The 22611-nt window shown below is 36.8% G+C and overlaps 1 protein-coding gene across 1 annotated transcript in view; it reads right to left on the minus strand.

The window, feature by feature from the left end:
• Positions 1–2652: 2652 nt before the first annotated feature.
• Positions 2653–22611, minus strand: part of LOC147014789 (plasminogen-like) — a 49913-nt gene continuing 29954 nt past the window's right edge. The window contains exon 5 of the mRNA XM_085853071.1: positions 2653–2983. Within this exon, the coding sequence (XP_085709197.1) occupies positions 2872–2983 (112 nt within the window). The 3' untranslated portion in view covers positions 2653–2871. The remainder of the gene's footprint in view (positions 2984–22611) is intronic.

Genomic DNA, 22611 nt, shown 5'->3' on the forward strand with positions numbered 1-22611 from the left:
CTGACCTGACCTCGACAAAAAGCCATGCATTTTGTTCATTAAATTTGTAAACTAAATAAGAAATATCTAAAATTGTGTTTAATCATGTACTAATTGATACACTTAAGTCTTCCTGGAACTCATGCAACATTTCGAGCTTGTTCCATAGTTTCAATCAAAAATGACATCACTATCAACTGCGGGCAGATGTATGTTTTACAGAAAGTAAATGTAACAGGATACATGGATAAATAATCATGTTTACAAGGGAATCCTCTCAACTGCAGAATTTCACCGAAGTTGAAATGATATTTTATGAGTGAGGAACATTGTCTTCATCCATTCACACCAATTACAAATGCTTAAAGAGGAAATCTTCGACATTTGGAAAGAGGAGAGATTTTAGTGGTGTTAATGAGGGTATAAGAGATCATGGTTTAGGATTGGAGACATTGAGAGATGGTGGTGACCAGCTATCTTGGAGAGCCGGAGGGACGAATGAGAATGAAGAGGATGTGGGAGTTGATTCCACAGGCGTGAAAAAAGGAGTGGAGGTGAGCAGTGTTCCTGGATTTGGGTAGTTTTTACCAGAAGAGGGTTAATGATGGACCGTGTGAGCCCTGTGGAAACCGGGGGGAAACAAAGTTCTCAAAGAGCAGAGGGTGCAAGATCAGAAAGGAGGCCGGAGAAGACAGAGAGACCACCGACATGTCTGCAATGGCGAAGTGATAGACCCATAGACTCAGCTACAGCACAGGAGATTCCAGTTATCTTGAAGGCCTTGGTTTCCACGGTATTAAGCTGAGAAAGATGAGAGGCAGGGGATCCAGCCCAAAGGGAAAAGCAGGACTCCATCAAGCTGCGATGAAGGCCTTGTAGGTGGATAAGAGTTCAGGTGTGTCTAGCTTCCTTGGCACACCTTGTATGATGGAGGATGCACAGTTGGCAGTTGGTTGTGGAGGCCTCGTTGAAATATGGTTTGCCCAAGAAAGATCATGGCTGGTTGTGAGACCGAGGAGTTTGAATGAGTGAACTTCCTCATTCGGATTGTGAAGAAAGTAGAAAGGAGGATTTTCCAGACTGTCCTTTCAGAGAGAGATAGTGAGAGTGTGAATTTTGTCAAGATTGAAAGACATATTCCAAGTGTTTGACCAGCTTGTGATGTTTTTCTGTCCGTGACATATGTCCAGAGAGACGGCCCTGATCTCATGACTGATGTTAAGGGCCTCCACCCATTGTTGGGTGAGTAGAAGCAGCACGTCCAAGTTGGAGTGACCTGGTCTGAAACCAACTTGGTGATCTGAGCTGAGGTTGGAGAAAAGGAAGGATTTCATATCAACTGCGACGATTGATTCCATGACTTTGCCAATGAATGGAAGTAAGCTGATAGGTCTGTAATTGAGGGAATCAGCTTTTACACCTTTTGATGTCATGCAGTGATGATGGATTTCCAAACAGATGACCTAGCGCATATGACAGTGTGGAAAGGGTAGAGATAGGATGTTCAAGAGCAGCAGAACAAGTTTTTTGGCTGTTTCCTGATGCTGTCCGGACCATAGTGGAATGATGAAGGAACCTTCTCCCCCTTCTAAGGGGCAAAAGACATCAAGTCCAGGAGCAGCTGGGTATGACAGGGAAGGATGGGTACCCAGAGTGAGGTGTTAGGGACACAAGATTTGGAGGCAAACATATAATTGAGGAATTCGGCCTTCTCATGAGCAGTGTCTGCTGTGGGACCATTTGAAGAGAGGGAAGGGATGGAAGGCAACATACACCAGAGAGAGACTTATCAAGATGCCACCAGGGGTTGGAGGAGGGAGACAAATTTTAAGGTTCATTCTTGAGGTTGAACAGATGTTGTTTTCTGGCTCTCCTGAGAGTGGACATGCTTGTTGCAGACACTTTGGAATGCACTGAGGTAGGAGGCATTGGATATAGGATGGGGGGAGTAGTTTTTGCCGGAGCATGGTGAGGCTTTGGAGGGATGCAGTGAGGAGCAGGTTTTAAGGGTGTGGGGTGCGAAGGAAGGTTTGAGTGTGTTAGGTGAGGGGGAAGCATTGAAGGGTGTGGGGGGGGTGGAGGTAAGGCAGGATGCAGAAAGGGGGTACATGAAGCTTTGAGGGGGTGGTGTAGCGGTAGATGATTTTCTTGATTCCATATTCCCGACTTTGACAGATGGAGATCAAGATCATGGGGTGGAGATTTGAATGGGATGGCGGTGAGGTTTGTGGACGAGGTGAAAAGGAGACAAAAGCCTTCTTTTGATGTGGAATATTGTGGCATATTAACAAGAGAAAACCATTTTGAAGTCTGTTCGTGTTCATCCAGATATTTTAACTGCTACATAATTGTTCTGTCCATAAACACTGCCGTCCAAACAGTGAAGTCACATGTTGGCTGGCCCACCCAAGTGGCCCATTGCAGTTTATATCATGGGTGTGTGTGTGTGTGTGTGTGTGTGTGTGTGTGTGTGTGTGTGTGTGTGTGTGTGTGTGTGTGTGTGTGTGTGTGTGTGTGTGTGTGTGTGTGTGTGTGTGTGTGTGTGTGATCATGTTGATGGGCAAAGGAACCATTTTGTATGATTTTTGATGCAAAGGATTATTTTGGTGTTCAAGTCGTAATTTCCTTCACTATGTGTAGCAAAGAAAAGGAAAACAACACCTCACACAGGAATGCTTAATCTCAGGATATATTTATTTATTGCAACAGAGATGGTGAACATGTAAACACTGCTAAATGAGTAGGGCCTACCAGTTTCCAAGAACACTGTTGTGTGATGAATCTGATGTCATGTTACGAAGCTACGGATTTGGAATACAGCTATTTTAATCAGCTAGCAGGCTGGATTGTCGATTGAGAGGGACATCTTCATGGCTTTACTTCCACAGTGAGTTAATCACATTTTGGAATATCACACGATTCAAAGCGCACAGCAGAACTGTTTGTGTAACACCAGGGCTGGTACGATCGATCTGGGTTTCGGCAGTAGTTGCTTTTCAGGTCTCTGTGAAAGATGAAGAAGTCCATGTCATATATTTCAACTTTTCAAATTCAAGGTCTTTCCTTTTCATCCAGTCAATAACTAATCTTAAGCAATGGCTGGTAGGATACAGCATAGAGGTATGAGCTGTCTCACCTGGGTTTGAATCTCGACCTCGCTATCCTGGTGTTTTGCATGCAGGGGTCCACCATCCATCAGGAGGATGTTAAGTCAGACAACATGTCTACCAGAACATGAAGGATGACAGGCTGTCAACCCCACCTGGTGTTAATTCAACAGAAAACAGGAGCTCAAACTCAGGACCCTCGGAACCCAGGTAAGCCCCCTTTACCGCCAAGCCAACACCAAGCTTTATATTTGATGCAAGAAAGTCGAGTTACCAACTGTATTTTCAATTGTTGATTCACATTGATGCCTCGCTTTGCATGTGAAACACCAGGGTGACAGTTCATGGCTGGGTCAGGATTTGAAACCAGGCTAAACATTGAAAAGGCGAGTGTGCATATTCGAAAATGTCCAACCAGTTCACTAACCCCACTATGATAGCAAAAACATTTACGTCTTTACAAAGCCATCTCTCTGTCTTTTAGTACCTCCTTTTAGGTCTTGCTCCCTCTGCTCTTTCTGCGCTTTGTCCCACACCCCATTCCCCCTCCCACACCCCTCCAGTATCCTGCAGGACACACAAGGTCCATCATCAAATCCCCCTTCTGATGAAACTTCCAAAGTCCAGGATCACTGCACTCACCTCCACTCATTTATTCCTCTTTCTTCCCCCCTGTGGAACCAACTTTTACATTCCCTTCTATCTCATTCTTCCCCCAGTTCTTCAAGACAGCTGTCCACCGTCATCTCCGATCGTCCCCAATCCAAAACCATGATATTTTATATTATTGTGAACCCACCCCAATCTCTCCTTCCAAATGTCCAGTTTTCCCTCGTGAGTTTCCTTCTGTATCCATCCTATTCACAGCCCATGCATCCATTCTTGCCCCCCCCCGCCCCACACCTACACTGTTCATGTTGTTCTCTTACATCCTGATCTGTTCTGTGTTCCAGCTCTTCCACGAGACTTGATTGTATCCATTATGAGAAATACATTACAAAAAAAGAATTGGCTTAAAAACGGACAACGCAGCCATATAATAACGGACAACATGGCAATATTTAAAAAGGATAAAACAGCCATATAAGAACAGACAACAGTAGATAATAAATGTTGCTTCTGTGACGCCCATTCAAATGAATGGGGAAAAAGGGAAAAACGATCTGACCCAAGCCCCAAAAGCTCAAAATGGGAGACTCACTTCCTCCCTACCTATCCCCTTCCCTCCCATACAAGCAAATGAAAAATTGAGACTTACTGATAAAAGCACTTCTTCCCCCCAACATAATCACAGTCCTTTCATATTTTCATAATACTCAAAGAGCAAACCAACGAATATTTGTCCATGTTCTACTTTTGGGAATAACTTAATTTTCTTAGAACATTCATTTCCATTGAGTATATTCACAAAGAATAACTTGCAACTTGGGTCTCGGTTTAAGTATCTTTGTTGAGCAAAGATGAAATGATAAACTTCTCTTAATGCTCTTATTTGACCACCTCCTGAACCATATATGATTTTGAGATTGTAGTAAATCGTTTTTCCTTTGTTCAATTGATAACCATAAAAGTTTTCAGTCCATTCAAGGATATTTATTTTTTTTCTTTTCATCCTCCAACTTATTTGTCATTAAATTTATCCGCTTATTTGTTTTATCTACTTTTACCCCGGTTATTTTTTCAATAAGACTTATTTGATATTTCTCACATTCTTTGTTTCCCATTTCAATACCAAGGCTGATTACATCTCCACTCTTTGGTTTGATTATTGCTTGGTTCTATCATTTATAAATCAGTAAAAGATGGCGGAAGCCCGTTAAAATCCCCAACCCAATATCTTAACACTCAAATATCTTAACACTTATACTTTTCACCATAAGGGTGAATTCCATTCTCTAAAATATATCTAAAATATATTGATTCCATTCTCTAAAATATATCTTTTATCATCAAAAGCTCCTAATGCTTTCTTATTTCCCTCTTCTCGATATAATTGATGTATATAATTTCTTATTGTATTCATTTTTCTCTACTCTTCCTTCTTTAAGGTTAAACAGTTGTAATAATTCTTAAAGTTTATTGTTTCCTTGATTATATGTTTCTTGATTGTCTTTAGCTTCTTATCACACCTTTCAATATTATTATTATAAATATACTTATAACCATAAGACTTTGATCTCAGTCCTATAAATTCACTCATGACCTTCCCACCCAATTCATCTTTAAACTTACCAATAACCTTTTTATTCTTTGATGAAAACAACACATCACCTGATTTATAATTACTTGTATCATATATACCAATATTATCAATCATATCCTCAGATACATCACTTGTGTTAATTTCTAATATAAAACTATCTGTATCCATATATAACAATGATACATTATCCTTATACTTTGGTTTTAAATTATGATAGTAATAGTCATACATTAACGACTTTGACAAGTTAAGAATTTATGTTCATATATATATATATATATATATATATATATATATATATATATATATATATATATATATATATATATATATATATATTTATCCATTTCAATACTCTCTTTTTTTCAAATGAATAGCACAAAAGTTCTCTGAAAACACCTCTGCTCGCATAAAACTTGGTCTATTAATTAACTTTGAAGCCTGTTTCCAAGATGTAGCAAGTCTTATGTTTTGCCGGTTCCTAACATTTTCCATCCTCTTTCCAGGTCAGGGATGGGAGCATGTGCCAGAACAGCGCGTCGCTGCGTCCACTTTCTGCCGGCACTCCAGGGGCCTCTGTCTGGCCATCCCCCAGGCAGATGCCAGGCCCATCCCCATCTCCTTGAGATAATGGTCAACCTGCTGCAACCACGAGGCACGTGGTCGGCCCACTGGCCTTCTCCACTCATGAGACTCCCTCACTGAGAGAATCTGGTGAGCAGGATCAGCGTCAGGAAAACGAGCCACATGTCCATACAGCCGCAACTGACGCTCGCGGACTATGCAGGTAACAAATCTCATCCGAGTCTCTCTCAGCAACCGCTCGTTGGACACAAAATCCGACCAGCGATAGCCAAGGATTCTCCGAAGAGACCTGGTACCAGAGGAATTAAGTCTCCGTCTCAGATCCTTGGTCAGAGTCAAAGTCTCGCATCCATAGAGCAAGACTGGAAGTACCAAGGACCTGAACACTCGGACTTTCATCCTCCCGCACAGGTACCGGCAGCGCCACACCCCATGATCCAGTGAATCCATGACTCCCCAGGCCCGACCCAGACGTCTATTGACCTCTGACTCACAGCCAGCAGAGACATGAATATCACTGCCAAGGTAAGTGAATCTCTCCACGACCTCAACTTCCTCACCACAAACAGACACAGACAGGACAGCAGCATCCAAGATGTCACTGAAAGTCTGGATCTTAGTTTTGACCCTAGAAACCCGTAATCCCAACGGCTCCGACTCCTCATTCAGCACCTCGAGGGCCCCCAAAAGGATATCTAAAGTCTCCGCAAAGATGACTGCATCATCTGCAAAATCAAGGTCCGAGATCTTGACATTCCCAAACGATGCACCGCAGCTTGATCTCTCCGATATCCTCCCTAAAATCCAGTCCATACAAGTGCTGAAAAGTGTGGGGGCCAGTAAACACCCCTGACGAACTCCAGTAACAACTGGAAATAAGTCAGAGATGGTACCACCACACTTCACAGCACTCTCAGTACCAGAGTAGATTTCAGACATCAGATCGATCAGTTTTGGTGGCAACCCACGAAGACCAAGAATCCTCCAGAGGACATCCCGATTCACTGAATCGAACGCTTTACAGAGATCAACATAGGCTGCAAGCAGCCCCTGCCGAAACTCTCGTCTGCGTTCGGTGAGGACACGAAGAGCAAGGATACGGTCAATCGTTGACCTCTTTGGTGTAAAGCGTGACTGCTCTGGACGCTGGTGCTCAAGCAGATGGTGGCGAACCCTATCAATAATTATCCAAGCAAAGACCTTGCCGGCACTGAGAGCAGCGTCACCCCTCGGTAGTTGTTGCAGTCTTGGCGATCACCCTTCCCTTTCCAGAGAGGAACAACAAGGCCCCTCTTCCAGTCAGTTGGGATGATGCCTGTTTTCCAGGCAGAGCACAAAACTGCATGCAATGACATGAGTGCAGCATTTCCACCAGCCTTGAGAAGTTCAGCATGGATGCCACAGATCCCTGGAGTTTTGCCCCGTTTCAAGCGGTTCACTGCAGCCCGTGTTTCCACAAGCGAAAGTGGACCACAGTTGATTCCAGGGTCAGCAACAGGGATTGTAACACCCTTGACGTCCAACTCGACAGCTGGGGGATCAGCCTGGTACAACCGCTCAAAGTAACCGGCCCAGCGGGCCTTCACTTCAGACTCCTCTGTCAAGAGCCTACCACTCTCTGCTCTAACTGCAGTGCTCCGAGGGATGGGCTTGGATGAACGCAATGCGGGAATTCCCCTGTAAGCGGGACGAGAATCACCTGTCCACAGGTGATGCTCTACCCCCTCACAGATTCCTCGCACATAGGCCTCCTTGTCCACCCTCAGTGCACGTACAGTTTTACGCCTCAGCTCCCTGAACAGCTCAGCTCTGCCATTCAGCCTGGCCCTGCGACTCTGGTGAATAGTTTCCAATGTCCCTTGAGAGACAAAATTCTTCTTTGCCCTGCGGTGAGTTCCAAGACATCCACCGGCAACATCAAGGACGGTGGTCTTGAAGGCACTCCACAACTCTTCAGGACCCCCCAAAGCACCCAGACCCCCCAAGTGTCCACTCAGCCTGTTCGCAAACTCCTCAGCTACTCTCTCATCCCTGAGCTTGCCAACATCCAGCCTAGGCTGGGATGGTACCTTTCTCCAGGATTTAAGGTGCAGCTTTAGAGTTGCTACAACAAGCCTGTGGTCAGTATTGAGGAACTGAGCACTCCGGTAGACCCTGCAGTTCTGGATCATCCTCCAACGACCGTCAATGAGGACATGGTCAATCTCCTTTGCCAAACCGCCAGCGTTGGAATACCAAGTCCAGTGATGAGCTTGTGGGCGCTGAAACCATGAACCGGCCACCCTAAGTCCATGACTTCTTGCAAAGTCAAGGAACTTAGTGCTATTCTGGTTCATAGTTCCTGACCCATGGGGACCAACACACACCTCATAACCATCCCTATCAGTTCCAGTCGATGCATTGAAATCCCCCAAGACTAGAAGTGTATCTCGTCTGGGGCACTGATCAACCACAGACTCGAGCGTGGCGTAGAATGCATCCTTCACAGTGAGATCACTCGCCTCAGTCGGAGCATAAACAGAGACCAGGGAAATGACACCCAAGGAGTGACGAATCCTTAATCTCATAATACGCTCGTTGACCGGTGTTCCCTCAATTATCATTGGGGTCAGCTTATTGGACACAGCTCCAGCAACTCCTTGGGTATGGTAACCATCAGAGCAACCAGACTAATAGTAGGTGTAACCACCCACCATTATCTCGCCGCAATCCGGTCTCCGAACCTCAGAGAGAGCTGCAATCCCGATGTCCAAACGCTTGAGCTCAGATGATAACAGAGACAGGTGATCATCCTCTCTTAGGGATAGGACATTCCAGGCACCCACCTGAAGGGACCGCCTCAGGTTAACCCAAGGAGACCGCCGTCTGGTGGACGACACCTCAGCACCACTCCGACACACTCTCCCGCAATCTGACCCAGGGATGTTACCCCATGGTTTCCCTCCTATCATCAAAGATTGGGGGTCCTGAAGGCTTTGCCCCAATCCCGTCATCCGGTGAGCTGCCCTGCGAAGGGAAGCTGCACAGGAGGTACTCCCATGGAGTGGGTTTTCAGATTTTTTTGTGTTTTGCGGAATGAAGGGTTTTACGGTGGCCGGAGTGCAAATCCTGCCACCACCCTCTTAATAAAAGAGTAACCCAACTGCAGGAGGACGTCCACAGACACAGTTGGGCACTAGATATGGATGGCCGTTGGCTCACAAGGAGCTCCTCCGCCCTCTTTCCAAATACAGCATTATTCATTAATTTATAAAAGTCCTTCTCAAAATTTGTTTTTGCTTCTGTTCTCCTTTTTGTATTAAAATCGATATACTTCTTTTACCAATGACTTTGTTTAAATTTTAAAATCCAATGAATTTTTCGAACTCTCAACCCAGCAGATAAATACTGTCTCAAGTTTCTTTGATGCAAAACATAACTTTCTTTATCATTTAATGTAGTAAGTAGTTTTTCTGTAGATTTTCCTTTTATGTTAAATGAGTGTTGGTAATCACTTAACCATTCTTTTCTTGGACTTTCTTTATCAGGGGCATAGGGAAGGTCTTTATGTTTGTTATGAAGTTCTTCTGGATATTTTAAATCAACCTCAAAATAATATCCAACTTCAGCTTCATCCAATTATTTTTGAGAGGAGATAACAATGTCTTGTAAAACTTTTTCATCATGTTTTCCTTTAACCCATTTACGTTTTCCATAAGGTAAAGATTGAGACATAGCCCACCCATACAAATTGTTAGCATACATCAGGTAAGAGTTGTCCTCATTCTTATTATAATCAGGAAGATATTTGTTATTTGCTTTAGCATATCTCTTGGAACATACTTGAGATATTCCTCCTCTTTAACCTTCTCTATCATTAAAAGCATATCTATATCACTGATTAATTCCAAATCCTGTTTTGACATTTTTAACATGGCACTCCAAGCCAAACCCAGGGATGTGTAATGGTGAACGGGGTCGAATCCATGGGAATTTTTATTATGACAGACTGCTCTAAAAGTCTCAAACACATCAGTCAATAATAATACATCAGTTTTAAGATACAAATCGTGATATTCTCCAAGATTCTTTATATTAAACTTCTCCCAAACCCTTTTAGCTTGTGTATAATCTCTATCAGAAATATGAGTTTTATTCAACTTGCAATAGAAACTTTCCCTTGAAGGAAGTTGTGTTTCTTTAAACTTCTCAAATGAATCCATGTATTCATACGGATATATTCCCTTTTGTGATAAGAGATCAATCTCTTCTTGACTTGAAAAATTTAATTGAAGATTCGGTAAGTTTTTATTATTTGATGCTAAATTAGATAATGGACTTGCCATAAACTTAAATGTGTCAAAAAATCTGATATGGGTTATGGCGGATGTATGAATTGTTTTTGTGAATGAGATGTATTTTTGGTATGTGTGAGGAATGGCAGAAATATCTCCAGATGTCTTTGAAAGTTCATTTATAAATAGATGTGTGTCATGGTGAGCGTTGTTGTGAAGAAAGACAGGAATAACGTTTGAGGGCTTGTAATAAAGATAACAACAGGAATGAGCTGGACCTCCATATAAGATGACAATGATCCTGAACTTTGACCTCTCCCTCAATTTTCTCCTCACAAATATGACAGATAATGTTCTTCCGAAATTTATTTTTCTCTCCCTTTGTTAATGACATTGGTTTAAAGGTTTTAAACATTATTTCTCTTCGTCTTATACAGTCTTTTTCCAATCGTCTTACAAACTCCTCTGAAGCATCTTCTCCTCTATAAAGTTCCAACTTGTTGTATATATCACCAACAGATGATTTGATATAATAACAGAAACCACAAGGAGTATGTTTTTAATATTTATTTGTGTATGATTTATTTGCATTTGGAGAAACAGTATCAATCTTTTCAAGGATACTTTCAAAATCAACATATATCACAAATGGATGTTTGTGAGATTTGTTGTAATCTTTGAATGATATCTTCTTTCCAACTTTTGCTATATTAATTACGGTTGATTTATGATTACGACAGTATTTTGAATGTTGATTTAATCGTTCTTTCATATGAAAGAAGTTGAGACATCTCTTACAGGGATATGTTTTATTTGTTCTATTGAATACTTGTGAGGTGATTAGTCTTGATAAATTTTTGATATAAGCATAATGTGAATTTTTCCCCGAACTATAACATGTCTGTTTCATCATTTTTATCGTGATTTGAAATTTTTAATATTTGAACTTTCTTTGTATCCGTTATTCCATACACATTAACAGATAGTTTATTCATTTTCTCAAATTTAGGAATATCTCTCAATGACATTGGAAACCTTAAATCTTTAACATTTAGCGTATTCTCATATTTCTTATAATGTTAAACCCTTTCAGGTTTCCATTGTGGAGGATGTAAGTGAGCAAGAACAGACCATAGAAAACATTTATTATCTTTGTTTTGAATATTAACAACCGCTTTCTTAAGTTTTATCTCTTTTGATAAATCAATATAAGAAGAAGCTTGAAGAGGATCTGATTTTAAGATGTGTATATCTAAAAAGATTATTGTTGTAATAGCAAATTCACTACCTACAACAGTATTATCAACATCTTCTTCTTGTCTCTGGAGTTCATCGTAAACATCACATCTTACAAAATCTTGAAATGTGATAAAGTGAGGATTTGTCCTCATACAGGGAGTAGTTTCATCACCTTCTCTTACCATATTCAATTTTACTCCTATTCAAAACTTAAAAGTTTTCATTTTACTTAATGTGTTTTTAATAACAGTTTCAATACTTTGTTTAACCATATCAACAGCTTCAATGATTGAAGATGGTCCAGGGTCTTCAAAGCGAAACAATCTTATTTTTATATGTCTTTAAATGCCCCATCAGTGTTTTCAATAGAGAATTTAGTTGTCCCTTCCTTCCCTTTCTTCATTCTTCTTGTGTTTGCATGATTGAAGGTGTCTACTATAAATTTTTAAAAGAATATCAATATCACATCTATTACAATGTTTTGTTTCTTGTTCAAATGGTGATATTTGTCTGAAAAGATTGAATGTGTGTTTGTTGGTTTGAAGGTGTTTTTTATAACATATTACAAACCTCGCAGTATGTTGTAGTCATCATATTTATAAAGCAAAACTTTGCTTAAACTAAAATTTTCTTGATGAAAAATCCATTTAATTTATAGGTGAATCTGTGCTTAAAACCATTTTATCCTCCAACTTTTTAAACTTAATAAGTACAATGTATCACTTGATCAATCAAACCAAAAAGACACAAAAGACAAGTTTCAATCAATATCTACATTTGTAAAAGATACTGAGAAATATGTCGAGGATGTAAAATTGAATAAAGACAAATATAACAACTATTGGATAAAAACAATTATGGTTATATTATAATAAAAATTATATTACAATTATATTATATTACAATTATAAAAACAATTTCAATAATATGTATTTTCAATTTCCTTCAGTGGAAGGGCTTTTAGAATATCTGGAAGAACATCAATTAAAGTAGCAATAACAAAAGTTTCTCCTCTCCTTCTGGCAATATATTCAAAACTAGAAAAAGCAATGAAACAAGAAAAAGTATCAAAAAAGAAAAACCTTATGGATGAAGCTTTCAAAAGAAATGATAAGACCATCTGCATATGCAAGGGGAAATTTGTATTTTTTTCAACAAACCTAAAGATGTAAATCCTGATGAAATAAAGGATGTTAATATATCAGGTGAAATTACATTTCGTTCAGTTATAAAGGACCATTTTAAAATTACTTTTAATATAAAAAAATGTAGTAGTTGAATCTGTTAATGAAAAAAGTATGCATATATAGATGGTCATGTTTTTTTTCTACTAATTAAATATGAGTTATTATTCAACTGAAGATTTTGAAGATTATGAGAGTGATGATAGTATCTCTGTTGGAACAGAAGACAGTTATGATACCGAGAGTTTGTGTTCATACGATAGTTATGAAAGTAGTTTTATAGATGATTGTGAAAGCACCAATGAAACTACCGAAGATGATACCGAAGATTAATTTTGTTTGAAGTAAAGTTTTACTTTATAAATATGAATAGTATACTAGATCTTGATCCTCTTGAATTCCCTGATTCTCCATATGAGAAATTTGAGAATTGTCCTGCATGTGATAGAGTGAGATTAAACACAGAGTCAGAAGTACATAAACAATGTATATTCTGCAATTCATGCAAATAAAAAATTATTAAAAAGAACATAACTGTTTCAAAATTACATCAAAAATGAAATACTTTACGAGATTTACAAGAGAAATGGATGTTAAGTACAAGGGTGATAATTCACCTTTTCTTACAAGAGAAGAGACCAAACAAATGACGGTAATGTTTCAGGGATTGATGATTTATATTATTAGCCATTGTCATTTTCAGGGAAATATCAACACAAGATATTGTATAAATAAAATAATGGATTATCTTGAAATTAAACCTGAACTTAGGATAAAACATAGTTTCTAAAAAAGCCAATAAAAAATTAAATAACCTGTTTTCCAAATATATAAATGAATGATTTTTCACCCATTTGGGGAAATAAGATTTTTTACCCATTTTTTTTACCTATTTACCCATTTCCAAATTCATTAAGATGTCTCATAGTTGGTTCAAGTGGATGTGGAAAAACCTGCCTGCTTTTAAAGATGCTCCTTACTCCCAACTTTTTAGATTATGATAATTTAATAATTTTTATAATGTCAAGTTTTCAACCTGAGTATCAACTAGTCTCGCAAGGTTTTAATGTGGGTCTTCACAAAGAAGATATGATCGGTTTATTTAAACTTCAAAACAAACATAATAATTACAACATTTAAGATATAATACAACTACTTTGTGATACACAGAAATGTAAAAAGAAATCAAAACCTATCACTTGAATTCTGAGTGATAATACAGCTGATATACCTTCACCCCAAGATTTGGATAAATCAAAAAAGAACCTCGTTATCTTTGATCATTGTGTTAATGAGAGAAACCAAATGGTAATGGATAGCAATGACACAGGAGGGAGACATTGTTCTTGTAATTGTATTTATCTTAGTCAATCATACTTTCAACTCCCTCGTCGCTCAATAAGAAACAATGCTAATACTTTTGTTTTATTCAAGTTTAATTAAATAGATATAAACAATTTTTGGAGAGGCAATTGTTCTACATTGTCTCGTAAAAAGAAATTTGGGGATTATATGAAGCACACGACTGAAAAATATAAATATATTGTTGTGAAACAACATGAGATATTAAGGGATATATATTTTATTTTATAAACAATTACCTATATAAATGGCAACTATTATTATGAATCTTGTGGATAAATCTGCTTCTGGAAAAAAAACTTTCAGAAATCAAGGTTCTTGAATAGTAAAAATGAAAATATTGTAAGTTTTTTTAAAAAACACCATGTGATTTGTATTGTATCAACAACAACCAGAGCAATGCGACCAGGAGAAGTAGAAGGTGAAAATTATTCCTATATTTCAGTGGAGGAACATATGCGATTGAGGAATGAAGGTCAAATATTTGAGGAGGTCTCTCCTGGTACAACAAAATATTCAGATTGTAAGAGTGAGTAAAAGAAACTAAAATCTCGTGATCTTGGGATATTAGAAACTAATCCAGAAGGAATGAGACAAATTATTAAACATCTGAGTGGTAATGGAGTTAAGATTTTATCATTCGGTTTTGATGTTGATGAATAAACTCAACGCAAACATATGAAAAGCAGAGATACAAGTATTAGTGAAGAAGAAATTACAACTCGTGTTAATGTAAATAAAGAATTTGATAAAAATATTTAAAGAAAAGGATTTATTTGAACACATCTACTTGAATGATGAAGAAAAGGAAAATTTCCCTGTTGATCTTTACAATTCATTGAATGATATTTTCCAATAAATAAATGGATGCGAAAGAAAGAGCAAGAAGATTTAAGGAACATCAAGAGTTGGTTTCAAAAGTTGTAAAACAACAGAAAGACAGCAAGAAAAAAACGCAGACAGAAACTCACGGGTGAAGAAGCATTTGAAAGAAAACAAGATAATTTTTTTTAACCACTTTAAAAAACTTCCCAACAAATTATTATAGATGCTTCCACAGTTCCCACAATAGAATATACTCCTAAAAAAAAACTTCAAATTTTAAAAGTTTTCAGTCAAATGACGGAGGAAAAATTAGAGCATATAGGAGAATTAGAATATAATGATGAAGGATTATTTCAACAACTGGAAGAGATAAATCAACCGCCTGATTATATTTTGAAGACTCTTCAAAACAATGACTATTCAGTGGATTAAAAAACCAAAGCAGGACTCATTCCAGCAGAACAACCAGCAATGTTCAAGAAAAGGGATTGATATTTAATGATGAATTAAGGTTCTTGAGTTCTGTTCAACCACCTGTTAAATTAACTCCGAGATTAATGTTTCTTCTTACTAAAGATGGATGACAAGGTTCAACTGTGAGGAATGAATCAAAGTATTTTGAAAAACCATTGGATATGAAAAATAAGGACGATAGAATATATATTGATCTGCTGGACTCTCTTAATTTTAGGGTCAATATATCTGGTAAAAGTAGGAAGAATGAGAAGGAGAAACACATTATTCAGGTTTTAAGTAGGCTTAGTTCAGGTGTTAGTTTTCTTCCAAATGACCCATCACAATTAGTTAATGGACTGTTATTGCTGTTAGGTAGTAAGAAGGCTGGAAATAACAATTGTTTTAATGAAGCATCAGTCATTTTATACCTGTTCATGACCATGAAAATAATTAATAAATGTCAATACAAAGATATTTTATTCCATATTAAATAAGATGAGAAGCACAATCCTTAGTTTTAATGTCACAACAAGCGACCACACATCTTCATTTCCATACCCACTACAACTGGATGCAACAAAAGAATATAAGGCATCTTTATTGTCTATGGAAACTTATAATACCTTGTTTAATATTACAGAGAAAAACGATAAGTTTAGTTATAATCCGGGAAGTGGATACAAAACGAAAACAGTTTCACTCAGAACATATGAGATTTCTCAAATAACTTCCGAAATTGCTCACCTTATGAAAGAACAGGGTAATGAACCAAAAAATATTGTTATAGATATTCAAAAACACACTTCAAAATCAATGATTAAACTTAAAAATAACAACAAGGTTGATTTCACAATTGATAATTCATTTAGAGAGTTATTAGGTTTCTCCTCAAAAAAGATTGAAACTAATGGGACATTTTACAGTGATAATGTCATTCAAATATCCTCAGGCAAAAATTCGGTACTAATTCACTGTGATTTCATTGATGGTGCCTATAATGATGGAATAAGAACAAATGCAATATTTTCATTCAGTGCATACTCAACTGCAATTGGTTATAAATTCAATGTGGAACCCAAAAATCTGGTTTATATACCTGTGTCAGGAAAAACCATATAAAGAGTAAATTTTAGGATAACTGACCAAGATAATCGCATGATTTCTTTTCATGGAGAAATGATATCCATCAGAATTCACCTACGTGAAGTTTTCCAACAAATAAATATGACAGTTATTGTGAGGAAACACGTGTTGGGAAAATATTAAATAATTACAGGGGATGGGATGTTCTTTCCCCTATACTATAAGGGTGAAGGTATGCATCTTAGTGGAGGATACTATAAACCTAAGAGATAACGGGGTGTTGGACATCAATTTAGAACAAGCTCAAATGAGCTAAGATCCTCGTCCTCTTAATGATGACGTCATAAAAAAGAATATGACGTCATTGTGATGTATCAGGTTTGCGATAAATTATCTGTGCTAATGCCCGGCTTAATTCCCGCAAACAAAATTCAAACAGCTTGCCTAGTTTCGGAGATAACGATATAGGCAATTTCCATTAGCGGTGATATTATGACGTGAACTTTTTTTCTCAGAAGAATTTCCCAAATCGGAGATGGTTACTGCCTGCGCATGGGCTTTCTGCATATACATGGCAAGTTTCACGAAGATCCGATGAAAACTCTGGGTTGTGAAACAAAAAATGTCAAAAAATAGGAATGACGTCATAAAAATTGATATGACGTCATAGTGATGTATCATATGTGTGGTAATTCATCTCTGCTAATGCCCTGTTCGATTCCCACAAACAGAATTCAAAAAACTTGCCTAGTTTCGGAGATAATTTTTTTAGGCGATTTCCATTAGCGGAGATATTTTGACATCATAACTTTTTTTCTAGGAGGAATTTTCAAAATCGGAGATGGTTACTGTCTGCACAGGGTATTTTTACATATATATGCCAAGTTTCAGGAAGTTTCGATGAAAACTGTGGGCTGTGAAACAAAAAAGTCCACAAGAAGAAGCAGAAGAACAACAACATGAGGAAGACTTAGAGATCCTCCACGAGGATCAAAAAAAAGGAGATGAGATAATTGTTACTCTAATGGGTATAGGTTCAACTATTCTTAAACATAAAGACCTAATTGGTTCAACTGCTTCTGCTGGGAGAAATGTAGCGGGTGCTATAAAGAGTATAAAAGATCCTCAAAAGGAATCCCATAAATTACAAACAATAAAAGAAATTAAGAAAGGCAAAGCTCAGTTGTCTCCCCAAGAACGACAGAAAATAATTCAATTACTTGGGTCAGGGTTTCAAAAGTTTTAACATATTTTTTCCTGAATAAATACAAGTATGGAAGCAATTGATAGTATCTATGATTTGGATGATACCATTGTCATCTCAAACTCTACTAAAAAAAAGAAGACTACTTCAAGGTAAATGCTATAACTGGAAAAGACTGAAATACAAATGGAACAAAAAGTTTTGAAAGAAATAATCAGCAAACTTATTTGAATCTAGCCAAAAGTTTCTTGTTGTGTAAATTTACATTCACTAAGGCTGGGGATAACACAAACGCTACACTCGTAAATGATTTCTTCAGGAAAATGTTGGATTGTGTTCATTTGTATATTGGAACACAAGAAGTTGAAGCAGTTGATTATGTCTCTGCTACATCTGAAATGATGAAATTTACACCATATTCATTTCGTGATAGAATGGGAAAGGGAGCTGTTGAAGGTTTTATTCCTGATATGGCAATGGGAACAAACACAAACCCTGGATATAGTCAAAGAAAAGGAATGTATAATGATGAATCAAAAGCAGGTAATAGTTTTACTGTGGCAGGTCCTCTTAAAGGTATATTTGGATTTTGTGATCATAATAAAGTTCTGTATTATCTTAAAATTAGATTTCAACTGCAAAGGAATGATAATGAAAATAGATTGCTTTTTGGCATTGCTTATGCTTTTGGTGCTCAGAATAAATTTGTCATTGATGAAATTAGTTGGTATATTAGTGAATATACTCCTAATCTTAAAACAGAAGAGATGTTAAAAAGAAGACTTAACTCAAAGAAACCACTCAATGTATCATACCTTAAAAGAAGATGTCAACACGTTAAACTGAACCAAACCACTTACACGTGGAATTTGGGTGTTCTGGAAGGAAAGCCATGATACCTGTGGCTCATTTTTATTAAAAAAAACAAAAAAACAGATGGTGATACTGCTACTGATAAGAATAATGCATTCAGTGATAATGCTAAGGTGAAACAACTTCGCGTTTCTCCAGATGGAACATTTTATCCACGAGATAGATTGGAAATTAATTGGGAAAAAAATGATTATGCTGAAGCATACGTCTTACCAAAAGGTGGGTGAAAGCAATGGAAATAAAGAACCCATTTTGGATATGACAGCATTTAAAAGCCTGTATACAATCTATGCGATTGACCTGAGTGCTCAAAATGAAACTATAAAGTCTAATGGAGTGGATACTTCCCTATACATTGAAAGAGGAGAGAGTGAAGAAGTTGATACATATTGTTTGCTTTTGGAAGAAACAGAATTACAGATTAATACAGATAATGGTGTTATGATTAGTCTCACATAATTTTTTGATAAATAAATGAGTAGTAAAGTGCCCAATGGGGTATATGTTAATCAAATCAATCTTCATAAACTATCATCTTGCATTCAAAATCAAAAGCCTTGTATGATTAAACATTAATACATTTCAGAGAAAAGGAGCAGTAAGAATTGATGTTTTGCTCACAAGAGAACAGGTGAAAATCTTTAACGATACTGGCTCGCTTAAAATTAAAATGTCAAAACCAATATTGAAGAAATATTCAATAGGAGAGATGAATGGAGGATTTCTCCCATTTCTAATTCCTTTATTTGCTGGTTTAAGTGCGGCTGGAGCATTGATGTGTGGTATTTCAGCAGCGGTGAAAACTGCTAACAAAAGGAAGGCTCAACTGCGGGCTCAAAAATAGTTGGAAAGACATAACAAAGATTTGGAGAAACAAAGTAGCGGAAGTGGTGTAATTATAGATTTTGCTGAAAAAATTGAAAGCCTACCTGATAAAGCGAGATTGTTGGTTGGAGATATGCTTTCTTATATTGCACAAGCAGGTGTAAAATTAACTGAAGGGGGCAATGGATTATATCTTTCTCATCAATAAATGAGCATTGATGAGTGGTTTAAAGAATTTGGAAAGAATACAACATCAAATTTAAAACTTGTCAAATATTGTAAGATATTGAAAATTGATAATGTGGTTATATGTATGAGAGATGAGTTAACAAACTTGTCTAAAAATACAAATAATATTATTATGAACCTCAAAGATAATAATGGGAATGATTCTCATTGGGTTTATATTTTTAATAGTCAAGACAAATATTATTTTGATAGTTATGGTCTTCCACCACCTGTTGAAGTCATAAAATTCTTACAGAATGGTGTTTATCAAACATTTCAAGTCCAATAATTAAATTCCAAGTGTTGTGGTCAATTTTGTTGATATGTGTTATTTCAACTCAACAACAAAATTTTTTTTATGATATTCTTTTTAATCTAATATAAATTACTTATGTTGGAAAAGATGGTTCTATCCTTGGTGTCTCCCAAGAACTGGATATTGATTTATCAAATTATTACACAAAGGCACAGGCTGAAGGACAAAAATATAGTGCAGCAAAAAATATTAATATGACAAATACTTATAAATTAATAAATGATCCAAGCCCGACTGACGCAAATGACAGTGAGATTAAGTGATTTATCACAATAAATATCCTTAAATAAAACAGCACGTTTTGTTCAACAAGTCGAATTTACAACCACAACACCTGGTTCAACAAACCATACACCTTTTCTTATTAAACTAAATTATCTGCTTAGTATTGAATTTTATAAAGAAGGAAGTATAGTTAATTTGAGAAGAGAGAAATGAAGGTATAATATGTGTGATTTAGGATATAATTGGTCTTTTTCATTAAACCTAGAAGACCTACACGATTTTAATCAGTCTCGTATATTACCCTCTTGGTAAGAATCAGGAGATATGTGGAAGCACAATTAGCAAACAACAAATGCACGATTTTGGGAAGAGGAAATTATATGATGGTGAAGCAATAGTTTATATGACAAAGAAGGAAGGAAATTGGATAATTATGCAAAGCAGAGGAATACAAACTGATTTAACAACAGGAAGATGGGGTGGTATTACGTGTCATCATATTAATCTATCATATATTTCTGATACATAAATGACAGCAAGAAGGCTTCAAGAAAATTATAATTTTTGCATTCAAGGATACCTACAAGAAAAGTGTGTTCGATTTTACATTCCTTATGAATTGGAACATAGACATGGGCATTTTTCAATTAAAAACTGGCCTTATACTGAGATAAAAAAAACCCCACAAACAGAGATTTGAATGAAATATTAAATAAAAATGTACTTCTAAAGGTGATGAAATATAAAACTCTTTCAGAAATCATCAACAAATCTTATTGGTTTCCTTTTATGACAAAAATAATTATGGATATACAAGAGTATCACAGAATCCAGATGAATATATGTATGATATTCTATGGGGTGAAAGTGATTCAAGGCTAGTAAGGGATGAGGAAGGAGTTGAAGAAACTGAGGCAAGAGAGAAGGAGAAGAGGGAGAAAAAAGAGAAAGAAGAGAGAGTAGGAGGAGAGGGAGAAGGGAGAGGAGGAGAGGGAGAAGAAAGAGGAGGAGAGGGAGAAGAGAGAGAAGGAGGAGAGGGAGAAGAGAGAAGGAGGAGAGGGAGAGGGAGGAAAGAGAGATAATGAATAAACATAAAAATATGGAAACCAGTGAGATTAAAAAACGATTGGAGGTATTACAAAAAATAAATCAATCTCAATGCACTGAGGAGGAAAACAAAGAATTGATGTCTTGTAAAAATATATGCGTCAAGAGTATTAACATCGATTTCAGGAATTTCACGGAGAAGATTTAAACGAGAAAGTGAAGATAAGGAAGAGAAAGAAGGAAAAGATTATATTATTGATGATGTTGGCGTAATTGACTTTTGTTAAAGTTTTACATTTTTTTTCTTAAATAGATGGAGGAGAGAGTGAAGACATTTCTAAGGATTCTTTATGTTTTAAAAATTAAGATTCAAATGTGCATGTTGGAACCAAAAACGTTTTTCGCACTCTGTTGGAATTTTTCACATAAATAAAGGAGTTATTGTCTAAAATGTAAAAAGAAAACCAAGAGTAAAAATATCTCGTATGTTAAAAGTAAAAATAATAGGGTTAAACAAAAAGGCACATGTTCGGTGTGTGGCTTTAAAAAGAGTAAATTCATCACCAAACACAAACGAGGGGGAGACGTACAAAAGTTTTTATCAGGAAGTAAATTAACAACAACTGGAATACCAGGTGAATTACATCTACCAGGGTATTCTTTCTGTGGTCCAGGAACAAACTTGAATAAAAGATTAGATGAAGCTGACAATCCTAAACCATGGAGCAAACCTATCAATAGGGTTGATGAAGTGTGCATGAGACATGATATTGATTATGGAAATAGCACAACATTGGAAGAAAAACACAAAGCGGATCGAGAAATGCTGTGTAATTTATCTTTAATACAAAATCCAACCTTGAGAGAAAAAGTTGATAGGTTCATCGTGAAGAAGATGATCAGTGCTGAATTGAAACTTGGGCTTGGAAATTCAAAAAACTTATAAGCTCTCATGATGTCATTAAGGTTGAAGAGCAATTAGCTGATGAATTACATAAACCAATAAAGACAAAGTTTCATAGAAGGAAGATTTATTCCAAGGAAGTTGATTATATCTGGTCCGCTGATTTGACTGAACTCAATAATGATAAGGGGTACAAGTATGCTTTAACCGTTATTGATTTGAGGAGTAGATGTGCATGGGTTGTATCTTTGAAAAACAAAACAGGTAATACTCTTATGTTAGCCTTTTAACAGATATTAAATAAAAGCAAGAGAAAACTTAAAAAAATTGTGGACTGATTTGGGTACAGAGTTCTACATGAAAAGATTTATGAATTTTCTTTAAAATAACAGCATTACATTATACAGTACCCTTAATGAAGGAAAAGCGGTTGTTATTGAGCGATTCGATCACACTTTAAAAGAGAGACTACATAAAAAGTTCACTCAATTCGGTTCTCAACAATGGTTATCTATAATTCAGGGCATTGTAGATAAGTACAACGATACAATTCATACCTCAACGAAAACGAAACCATCAGAAACATTTACAAAATTAAAATATGAAAAAGAGATTGACATAAAGCCTAAGTTCAAAGTTGGTGATATAGTAAGAATATACAGGTGGAAATCTCATTTTGAAAAAGGTTATAC

This window comes from Eptatretus burgeri, chromosome 13, assembly GCF_056783735.1.
Source record: "Eptatretus burgeri isolate ZD-2024b chromosome 13, Ebu_testis_v1, whole genome shotgun sequence".
Classification (NCBI taxonomy): Eukaryota; Metazoa; Chordata; class Myxini; order Myxiniformes; family Myxinidae; genus Eptatretus; species Eptatretus burgeri.